The sequence below is a fragment of the Cygnus atratus genome, chromosome 15 (assembly GCF_013377495.2).
Source record: "Cygnus atratus isolate AKBS03 ecotype Queensland, Australia chromosome 15, CAtr_DNAZoo_HiC_assembly, whole genome shotgun sequence".
NCBI classification, from domain to species: Eukaryota; Metazoa; Chordata; class Aves; order Anseriformes; family Anatidae; genus Cygnus; species Cygnus atratus.
Window position 1 is genome coordinate 1,790,818 of NC_066376.1, and position 11,522 is coordinate 1,802,339.

The 11,522-nt window shown below is 56.1% G+C and overlaps 1 protein-coding gene across 1 annotated transcript in view; it reads left to right on the top strand.

Moving 5' to 3' along the window:
* Positions 1-6,775, top strand: part of HS3ST6 (heparan sulfate-glucosamine 3-sulfotransferase 6) — a 30,136-nt gene extending 23,361 nt beyond the window's left edge. The window contains exon 2 of the mRNA XM_035563384.1: positions 6,157-6,775. Coding sequence (XP_035419277.1) covers positions 6,157-6,775 — 619 coding nt within the window. The remainder of the gene's footprint in view (positions 1-6,156) is intronic.
* The last annotated feature ends 4,747 nt before the right edge of the window (positions 6,776-11,522 follow it).

Below are 11,522 nucleotides of genomic sequence, written 5' to 3' on the forward strand. Positions count from 1 at the left end.
CAGATGAAGTGCGGTGGAGGGGAGCAGGCGTGCGTGCCGGGGGGCTGTAGCTGCCCCACGGTGTTAGGGGAAACGTCCTTTTCCTCTTCTTATGGCCAGGATTTGAGACTTGGGGTGTGCAGAGGGCTGGATGGTTTTGTAGCCTGCAAAAGGGACATGATTTATTCTTTTGAATGGCTTCTGAAACGGCCCTGCTTCTTATCAGGGGCTAATAACCGGGTGTCGGGTGACTCGTAAAAGCAGCCACTTGATTAGAAATGCTAATGCTGGCTCAGGCTTCTCCCCTTTCCATCACTCCACATCCCCAAGAACAGGATGCTAAATAGGTCGGAAAGCCTAACACAACATTCCCCAGCTCCTGGCTCTTCCCTGAGCCCCTTCTGCTGCCTGGCCCGGGTGGCACCAGGCAGGGACCCATCGCTGAGGCTGGAGGAGCCGCGGGTCCTCTGCATCAGCTCAGCACCTTCAGCCTGGTCCTGGGCCGCTGCGGGTGCTGGGGGCTGAACAGAGCAAACCTCTGGGTTGTTTCTTGTATCAGTCTGTAATTAGGTGCAGAGGGCGGGGGGGATGCAAAGGAGCATTAATAAATTATCTTCCTTGTTGTTAATTGACGTGTCTCGAGTCAGCCGATCACTGAGCCGAGGGCTTGGCTCCCCTTCCAGGCGCATCCCGGGCTCGTTACTGCCCCCATTAGCATATTCAGGTTTCCCTGCTTAAAGCCAATTAGCTCATGGCCAGGCCCGATTGGGAAGCTGTGGCCTCATTTGCACATTTTTGAATCGGCGAAAGAATCAAAAATAATGGAGGCAGGCGGGGAGGCAAAGCGCCGCAGGGCTCTGCCCGCCGGTGGGGGCGATGACGGCCCCTCTGGCCCCTCCGAGGGGGCGACGGGGAAGGCGAGGGGAAGAGCGCAGTAATGAGGAGCAAACGTGGCCGCGGCCCTAATTTGCTCCCGGGCGGCTTGTCGGGCTGCGGAGGTTCAACAGATGCTTTGGGAGGAGGTGGTGGAGGGGACCAGGGCAGGGACAGGCGGTGCTTTGGGGACGGGGGGGTCCGGTGTGGCTGCCCCCATCCAACCCTGGCAGTCGTGGTCCTGCTGCAGCTCCGTGCCCGAGGACGTGTGGCTGGGTCCGTCCCTGTGATGTCCCAGCCCTTAATGTGTTCTCGTCCCGTTCTCCGGCAGAGGTGCCGCTATCCCGGCTGCCTTACGGAGCAGCCCAGTATCTGAGAGTATCGCTAACTGGTTCCAGTTTAACAACTTCATAGCCGCTGCTGCTGCCACCACAAAGGCCGCCTTGTCCCCGCCGGGTGAGATAAGCCTTTGGGGCGATTCATATGCAGATCCGGGTGGTAGGGGTGTCTGCGGGCAGAGGGTAAATCTGGATAAATCTGTCCCGGCCCTCGCCCCTCTCCGGTTCCAAACTGTTTTACATTTACACAAAAAGGTGCTGGCCCCAATGAGCCCGTGAGGCAGGCCGTCACCCTGATGTTTGGGGGGTGCCGCGTCCCCCGTGTCCCCACGGCTCCGTGCCCCCTGCCTGCGCCGGCCGGGGCTGGGGAGGGCGACCCTAATCTGCGCCCATCCTGCTGGTTTTGTCCTCGGCATCACCCCTCGCCTTCCCGGCTGAGCGCCCTGAAAGAGTCGCTGTCTGTGGCGCTGCAGAAAGCTCTCAACCATGTCCACCCCGGCAGAAATCCCCTCGCCTTTCACTTGCTTTTGTCGGTGCCTTTTTTTTTTTTTTTTTTTTTTGTCAGTGCTCGTTTTTTTAATAATAATGGGGAGGTTTTGTTCCCCCTTTTCCCTTCCATGGGGTGGGTGATAATGCAGGACCTGCAAGCCCTGGTCCAACTGCCCCCATCACCCACGTCCGTGGTTTTTCTGGGTTTTGGGGCCGTTTTTCACTCCTGGCATGGGCTGGGCCCCGCTAAAGATGCTGCCTGGCATCGCCTGTGGGAGGCTGTCGGGCTGGAGCCTTCCTTATCAGCGAGCTTGTCCCGGGCAGGCGCATCCATTACTTTACACTCAGCCCATTCTTGGGATGAGTTCTCCCTCCGTCTCCAGCAAAACCATCCCAGAGCTGAGGAATCCTCAACCAATTAACCCTGGGAAGTTATGTCGGCCCGGGTTTTTGAAGTCTGCTCTGATTACCTGCCTGCTATGGCTGTTAATCTGTATTTCGTGCAGCTTTCTGCATTGTTATCAGGGCTGTGACTTACTGCACCTCGCTACCTCAAGAGAGGAGGTAATTAATCTAAGTGAGGGCCCCCGGGAGCACAGCCTTAACCCGCAGTTTCCCCCTGGCTATGAGAGCTGTGCCGTCCCAGGCAGGTTCGGCAGCGTGCCTCAGCCACGAGGGCACGCTCCAGACACGAGTCCCCCGGGGACCGACAGCCCCACGTGCCAGCACCCCGCGGCACATTTTGTATGTCTCCACATCTTGTACATCTCCACATAGGAAATCTTGTTTCCGATGCCTTTCAAGTGCCAGTCATCTCGATATTTACCAAAAATTGAAATCTATGGGCTTAATAGAGAAGCAGGACTTTTATCCCTCCTCCTGGGCGCGTGGTCTCTCTTGAAATACAACTTCCATCGAAGGCTGCCGGGTGCTCCCCCGTCGCGATGCCACATTCCCGTGGGCAGTGCTTGGCGCGCCCAAGGAGCTCCCTCAAGGTCAACAAGAATTAGCTCCAAGTTTAAAGTTTCCAGTGCTTTTGCTAAAGTGGAGCACAACAGGAGCCTGCCCTTCATTTGCTGGTTTTAGCCAGATCTGGAAGCAGGCAGAGCTTATCAAAAATTAACTGGGGTAATTCTTAGGGAGTTAATGAAAATGTGAAATAGCGTAATTGTCTCGTAGGTAGCCGGGAATCCGTGTGACGGAGCTGTGCAGAAGATACATGTCGTGCAGTTGTTTGGCAGCCACCGTTCCTAACACTCTCTGAGCACCAACAAAACCAGAGAGGTGCTGGAGCCCCGTGGAGGGTCCGTGGTAGCGCTGCCGTGCAGGGGCTTTGCTTATGGCCCTGGGGGTCTGCGTGGGGCATCGCTGTCCCCGGCGGGGACGGTCCCCGCATCCCTCGCGCAGCCCTCGCTGCTGCTCCGGTGGTGCGGAGTTGGGAATCCCTGCCTTGGTGTGGGCTTTTATTAAAAATTCCACTTTAATTAAATTTTCCTTAAGCCTAAGTAGGGTGTGGTTGACTTTAATTAAAGCTGGGTTGCTCCTGCATGCTGACAAGCCCCTGGTGGGCAGGACGCGTTCGGGGAAGGCACCGGTGGTGTCAGGCATGTGTCACCCCGCTTGTCAGCCCTGGCTGCTCTCCTGCGGGGAAGGAGAGGGCATAAAGCAGCTTTTGGAAAATATTTCTGGAAAGGCTTCTCTTGGGGTGTCCAGGCTTGCATCATTCCTCACGATCACCACGGCAGGGTGGGGGTCAGGTGGGGCCCAGGCACCTGTCCTGTTTTGGTGGACCTGGCCCCCCAGTCCGCAGAGAGCTCTGGGCAGGGATGTATTTTTATTTTATTTTTTTCCTAGAAATAACCCCTGGCAGCACAGATGGAGCGGCATGTGTTGGCACAGAAAATCTGGTAACTTTAAATGTTTTAGTGATTTTTTTTCTCAAAACCCTACCTTCTGTTAACTTTTTTCTGTGGCCACCCAGGTGTGCTGTACTGTACCTGGAGGTAAATCCCATCTGGACTAGCAGTCTGGGTCTCCTCCTTTCTTCTTTTCTTTCAATTTGCTATTTACGTGCTGTAAGAAATGATCAATTTTTAGGGTTGCGGATGCCAAGATGGGTGCAGATGGCTCAGGGCATCCCCGCTGATGGCCCAGGGAGCTCGGTGGTGGCAGCTGCAGCAGGTTCAAAGCTCTGCCTCTAACAAAAGCAGAGCAGAACTTGAGTTCAGGTCAAACCAGCTCCAGTTTGTGGAGCACAGACTGAGGAAAGCGGTATTTCAGTGTAACGTGGGCTCTCTGGCATCTCGGAGGGCGTCCTCCCAAATGTTGCATAACGAGCATTTTGTTGCACACTGGGGACAGTGACGGATTTAGGTCTTAAGCCCATGTGTGCTGAGAGCTTGAGCAGCACGTGGGAAGTCGCTCTCCTAGGCAGAAACACCAGCAGCGTCCCAGGGAAGCGCAGGCAGCTTGGGGACATTAGGGGACGTGGCTGGCCAGGAGCTGGGCTGGAGGTGCCCGTGTCCATCATCCCCCAGCCAGCTCTAAAGTGGCATCGTGGGCTTGGGTTTGGGATGTGTTTGGGGTTACAGGTACAGGGGAACGCGACAACCTGCTGGGCAGGAGCTTCTCCAGCCAGCTGTGCAGGCTCTGCAGGCTGCCCTGTCGCTGCTGATGGCCGGCGAGGCTGGGGACGAGAGGTGGCTCTGAGTGCTGTCACTGTCCAAAAAAAATCCAACAAAATAAAGCTGCAAGTGGCTTCGCCTCTCGTTCGGGGGAGGGAGTTGTGTGGAGCCCAGCGTTGCTCACAAATGCTTTTAATAAAGTGTTCTTTCCTGCGTCCAGGGGAAAAAACCGCCCCAAACCTCAAGCCTTTTCCCATTACATAAGGAACACGTGCTCCTGGGCAGAGCCCTGGCGTGCCGGCAGCGTGGCCCAGGCTGCTGCGTGTGTCCCTGCCTGGGGACCAGGCACGGCCCAGCGGTGCCACCGGGTCCGGGCAGAGCCATCGGCATCCCCAGAGCGCTGCCAGCTCCAGCAGCACGTGGGGGGGTTGCCCGTGGGGTTTTTTATCCCTGACCATGGTTGGCATTTGGGGCCGGGCAGTCTTGGTGTGGGGAGGTGGCCGTGCGTTTGCTGGATGAACGCAGGCACCCGCTCAGCACCTCCTGCGCGCTGTGTCACTGCCGGGTGCCTCGGTGCCTCTGTAAAATAGCACCTGCCCGGGGGGGGGCTGTGCTTCTGTATTTGTGTGTGTGGGTGGATGGGTGGATGGGCAGTTCCTGCTTCAGAAGAACCCGCTGGAGTGGTTTGGTCATTCCCCACGTACTAAGCCAGCCTCTAGAAGCCAAGCACCCCATCCCTCCCTGTCCATGCTGGGGCGGGCACTGGGCAGCTCCGAGGTGACCCCGCTGTGGGCTCAGTCCTGCACAAACCAAGCCCCTTCTTCACCGGCTGCCCAGAGGGGACGTGTCCACCCCCGAGAAGAAGGGGGACATGGGGGGCTCAGGGCAGGTGCTGTGCTGGTGCAGGGGGGCACCCTGCCGCAGCCCCCCTGAGCCTTCAGCCCATGGCTGCACATGCCTGTGACATGCCTGGGTAATTTCTCCAGCAATTAATGCCTCATTAAAGTGCACAAGGGAACAATCAGGGCAGTGAATTTTACACAACACAATGCCTGGGCCCTGAGAGGTTTTCCGCCTCTTTTTTTTAAAGGAAACAGTCTATTTCTGGCCTTAACTGCTTGCTGTCTGGAGGAGGTGGGAGCCTTGGTGGGCTTCTGCATCCCGGTTGGGTTGGGTTCGAGGTGGCTGGACTTAGACCCCAGGGTGCTCATCCCTGCTGCCAGGGCCGGGGGCTGGGGCTGTGCCAGGCCCCCAGGTTACCCCTTCATCCCTTTGCCCACCCAAATGGGTGCCCACATCCATGTTAAGGCTTACCTCTCCTCCTCTTTTCTCTTTGCAACCCTACGGAGCGTGTGAGCATCTGCAGTTGGTGTGCTCTGTTGGGTGGCCAGGACAAAAAAGCGTCCCTGTGCAGGAACAGGCATGGCACAGGGGCCTCTGCGTGGTCCTGGTTTGGGGCAGGTCCTGCGTCGGTGCCAGGGTGCTGTGCAGGAGGGTTCCAAACCGTGCGTCACACCGGCACCTCGATCCTGCAGGGCTCTCAGGGGCTTTTAACCCCGGCAGCTGGGTCGCTTTTAGTCGGGTTCCCTGCACGAGGTGCTCTAAGGAACCTCTCCTGCACCGTCCCACTGAGCCATCGTTCCTCCCCGGTCTCAAGCTGGGACAGGCAGTGGGGTGTGAACAGGGCAGCGATGGGGAACCCCTTCTGAGGACAGGCCTGGGGGGGCCGAGAGGGGCGAGCTGTTCAGGGGGGCTCCGAGGAAGGGGTCTGAGGACGAGGAGGTGACCGACGGGGTGTGACGGGGCAGGGTCACACAGCCGCCAGCTCTGACCGTGCCCCTTTCTCTCCCCAGGAGCCTGATGCCGCGGACGCTGGAGGGGCAGATCACGATGGAGAAGACCCCCAGCTACTTCGTCACCAAGGAGGCTCCGCGGCGCATCTACAACATGTCGCGGGACACCAAGCTGATCGTGGTGGTGCGCAACCCCGTCACCCGCGCCATCTCGGACTACACGCAGACGCTCTCCAAAAACCCCACCATCCCCAGCTTCCAGGCCCTGGCCTTCAAAAACGTCAGCACGGGGCTGATCGACACGAGCTGGAGCGCGGTGAGGATCGGGATCTACGCCAAGCACCTGGACAACTGGCTGCGGTACTTCCCCCTCTCCAAATTCCTCTTCGTCAGCGGGGAGCGGCTCGTCAGCGACCCGGCGGGAGAGATGGGCCGCGTCCAGGACTTTCTGGGTCTCAAGAGGGTGGTGACGGACAAGCATTTCTATTTCAACGAGACCAAGGGCTTTCCCTGCCTGAAGAAGCCGGAGGGCAGCAGCAAGCCCCGCTGCCTGGGGAAGTCCAAGGGGCGGCCGCACCCCAAAATCGACGGGCAGGTGGTGCAGCGCCTGCAGGAGTTTTACAGACCTTTCAACATGAAGTTTTACCAGATGACAGGGCAGGACTTCGGGTGGGACTGAGCCGTGCGCGGGGCCACCAGCAGCCTCCTCCCTTCGTTCTAATTTATATCGGACCTTTTCCGGCCAGAAGCGGACCCTTCCGGAGTAGAGAGAAATATTTAAGAAATAAAAACGCAGATGACCCCTCTGCCCCTGACCAGATTAAATATTCTTCCATATAAATCTTGCTAATCTATGTTAACTGTGGCCGTGCTGGTGGCGAGAGGGAGGGTGTGGGTGCACGGGCGTGCGAGTGCTGGGAGCCAACCAGCCCTGGGGCATGCAGCCGGGGCTGGGCTGCTCCTGCCCTGGGGCTTCTGCCTGTGCCCATTCCAGCAAGGGAGGTGGCAAAAATAACTTCTATTTAATAACGTGTGAGCCCCTGTGCTTCCTTCAGAGGGTTACCCACTGATTTTACTGTGAGCAGTGTCAAGCCTTAGACTATAAATTATAGGTACATGTTTGCGGCAGTTGATGGCAGCTGCCTTTTCCCTCCTTGCTGGTTGCAAGTTCAGCCTCTGTGCTTCCCATCAGTTTCTCTTCTGGTTTTCATATCTAAAGGTGAGATCTGTGGGAGAAGGGCTGTGAAGGTGACTGCGATGAGCTTGCTCCTCCCTGCACCGATTTTCCCCAGTTTCCACATTCTGTTGATGGAAGTGTTGTTAAAACCAAAATGCTAAATACGGAGCCGTGCTGTTCCTGGACGTGGTGAGATAGTTTGGTAGCGTTGGTCAAGACTGAAAAAGCTCCGGGTGCAGATCCCCTCTGCTGAAACGATCCTATGTGCAAAAAGTAAAATAAAAAAAGAGGGAAAAAAGGGGTGCTGGTGCCAGGGCACGGTGGGTGCTCAGCTGTGCTCGCAGCCCCTTCCCAGCCCAGGGCGGCTGCATTCAGGCAATCATCCACACTGGGGCCAGCCGCTGGCTGCCATGGGGCTGAGGCTGGCAAAAGCAGCAAACCCAAAGCACGGGGTGTTTTCTGCAGACTGAGAATCATCTGAAGGAATCCTCTAGTTAAGGACAACAACTAACGGTGGTAGTTTGGAATAAGTGCCAGATTTGGGGCTGGGGACGGGGAGCTGTGTATCACATGCCTTCCTATGCTCTTTGAGTAACCCAGATGATGAAGCGGGGCATTTCTCACCCGTAAGATAAAAATCCCTGCTTCCCCAGATTCACCCAAGCAGAGCAAACAAAAGCCCCAAACTCTGACCTTTGGGTTCAATTATCTCAATAGATTTTGAAATCTGCAGCCACAGAGAGCTATCACGGGAGGCTGCAGAAATTAGTTTAGTCTGAATTAACTAGTTTTCCCTTAATTAAATATGGGGAAAACATTTAATTAACCTTTAATATCTTATTAGTGACTTGTATTTGTTTCTTTAATGAGCTAATTACGTGTTTTCAAGGGCCCTCGGGCCCCGCATTGTTTGCAAATAGGCTTTGGCTGTGGTTTCCCCCTCGTGCCGCATCCCTGCGCTGACTGTCCCTCCATGCCGCCTTCCCTTCTGAACCGCTCAGCACCTCCGCCACTGCATGGGGGCGATGGATGCGGAGGGTACCGCTTGTCCTGGGATGCACAGCAGGCATGGGAGCTTTCCCTCGCTGTTTTACACTGGCACCTTGTGCCTTGCCCCACGCAGCTCTCCCCATTCCCATGTCCCGGCTGCCGGGACACTCTTCGTGCCCCCTGGAGCTGGCACGTACTTTCCGTGCTGGTGTGCGGTCAGCACGTTTGCCCCTTTCAGCCCCTGGGCTCGTCTGGTCGATGCCAGGACAAGCGACACGCACGGGACAAGTGACATGAGTGGGATTAACGTGATGCGGGAACTAGACGCGTACAGTTGCCCGTTCCTGCGGGGAGAGCACCACTGGCTGTCCGTGTTTCCATCCCTGCGAGCATCCGTGAGCAGCTCCGCAGCAGCTGAAGATGCCGGGGCTGTGGTGCACAAGCCCGTGGGCTTATAAGGCAGGAATTGGGGAAGTTTTGAAGAAGTAGGAACAGGAGATGAAGGCCGGACGCGGCTCCTGCCGTAGCGCCCCGCGAGCTCGGCGCGAGGGACCGCGCTCTGCCGGCCGAGGTTTTGTTTCCAGCCACGATATTCGACCAAATTATTCTCCACGAAGGGCTTTAAAATTTCCCAAGTGCCTGTGAAAGCCTGGAAACGCTGATAGTGATCCTATTTCCCAGCTGAGTGACTGCATTCAGCCCGAGCCGTATTGATATGCAAAGCGCTAAGGGTCCCGGCTCTAAAGATGGTTTCTGTCTGTCCTGTGAAAGGGAGCCATACTTTTTTAAAGCCCGGGCCTTTCTAAAGCTACACAATACCATATAGACTATGCCATTTAAAGCATCTGAAGCGACCCAAAATGTATTGAAAGCTTGCTTTGCAGACTCATTAAGACTACTCAATAGGTTCTGGCAAATACCGTGCCAGGGCTGACCGCACGGATTAAGACTTTTGAAGTGTTACACAAACCCCCTGCTTAAACTAATTGCTGCCCCACGGCTCATGAGGTCAAGTATTTGTATTCATTGCCTCCGAGAGGAGCCACTTGTGGGTCTGTCCAGGTGAAGCCCGCACTTCATTACATCAAGACAATAAAAGTGGCCTCGGACAGGCAGGGGGAAGGTGCCCGGGATGAAATCGCCCGGATCTCGCTCTGAGAGCAGCGATTGCTTGAAATCCCCTGTGGTCACCACGCACTTCTCCACCGTGCCGTGCTTTAGGATGGCATCAGCTCAGGAAATCGGTGCTGTCCATGGCACAAGGCAATGGTGTCCCATGATGGTGTTGGGGCAATGTGTCCGGCAGAAGGACCAGCCTGAACCATCCATCATGCTGCCCTGGTGGTGCACTGGTGGCCTCTCTGCGTGTGCATGGTTTTAGCCCTAAGCTGGGGAACTCCAGACTGCTGAGGGCAGGTGATGATCACTGGTGAAAGCCAAGATGAGATGGGTGAGTCGGAGCTGATATTGGAGCCGTGGTAGCTCTGTGCCGTGTCCTTCCCCAGGGCCAGGTGGGTGCCGACCATCAGCAGGACAGGGAGCCCACCGTGTGCTGGTGCAGCGTGTCCCACGTCTATCCAGAGGAGAAACAGCCTTTGGCGTCGCTGCATCGCTGCCCTAATTAAAAAAGGAGATTTAGGAGAAGTCAGCAGCTGATTTTCTGAAGTGTCAGCTTCCACCTTGGTGGAGGCACAACACCTCGTGTGCACCAAGAGCTGAGAAAGGGAAACTCTGCCTCTTTATTTTAGCTGCCTTGGTAGAGTTCATGCAGCAGTGGGCTCTTAAGGAAATGTGAGTTGAGCTGCCCATCGCAGTGCCTTCTGTACACACCAGGATCAGCCCATGGATGCAGTCTGGAAGTGGTGGAGAAGCTGCTGCCACTGCCAGGCTGGGGCGCCCGTGGTGCAGCACTTTGTGGGACCGACACAGGGATGGAATAAAGTTATAAGCAGAGCTGTGTTCATGTCTCCTTGCGTGGCACTGGTGTGGACTGGGGAGGGAAAACAGCCCCATGTGGGTGTGTTTATGACTTTTTTCCTTCTTTATGTCTATCTCAGATTGCTAAAATCCAGAAGCTTGAAAGATGATGTTTTTCCCACAGGATGGCAGGTGCTGGAAGTCCGTGCTTGAGACCCCAGGAGCACACCGGCAGCTATCGTTCCCCAGAACACTGCTGGCTCTTGCTCGGGGAAGGCACTTCTGAGCTACATGTCCATGTCTGCTCAATCTGGGGAGGATGCAAAGTTCCTCCGCTGCCAGAGCTGCAGAAATGCCTTTTGGGTACCAGGTCCCAGTGGATGTTAAACGGGGGAAGTGCCAGAGCAAGAGGGGGATGGAAATCCACAGAAGAATCCTTGGCTGCCAAGTGTGAAAAGAAGTTTTGTTCCCAGTCTCAGTTAAGCAGTTCCCATTTCTAACCCAATTTTTGTTTTTAAAAGTAACTCTCCAAAGTGTTGCTGTTCCTGTGCCCTGGGCCTCCCCATCTGTCCCGGCTGCTGCATACGCCAGGAAGAGCAGGGTTGCAAGAGCTTTCCAGAATTTTTATTTACGCATTTTTCTTCTTCTTTTATTCCAAATTTAGGAGGACAGAAGAGGGGAGAAAAAAAAAAAAAAAAAGCTCCACAAGGAAGTAATTAAAACTTTCCAGCCTTTGTGTAGGTCTGGAGATCCAGGAGAGCTGATTTGCAATTACACTTCTCATCTCGGTGTGCCCTGGGAACACATTTTATAACCTTTGACAAGGAAAGCCATGCTTTTCCCTGAAAACGCCCCCATCTACCCGCTCCCTGCCCGCTGCAGCATGTGGGGCTGCGTTCCCAGGTGGGGCTGCTGCTGCTGGGGTCCTGTGCACCTGCGGGCTATAAATGCAGGTGGTAAGGAGGCTGGCTCCTTGCTGCAGGATCTGCCCCAGCTGTGCAGGGGGCAGAGGAGGTGTCCTGGATCGGGGAAGGATGTGCCTGGTAAGAGGGGCAGAAGGCCGGCTGTGCTTGGTGCTGCGTGTAGAGCAGTGTGCCCCGGCAGGGTTTGGGGAGGGCAGTGTGGCTGCTCACGGTGACGGGCAGGGAGCACCTCTGGGTGCCTGGGCATCTGTGAGATTTCCCGTGTTTGTGCCTGAGATCTGTGAGAGGAGCTGCCCCTGTCCCGTGGGGCAGTCCTGCTGCTCACTGGGGGTTTGAGCACTCACCCCAGGGCTGCTGGTGCACCGTTAGTGTGTGATGGGGGCAGCGATGGGGTTTGGGGCTACCAGAACTCAAATACA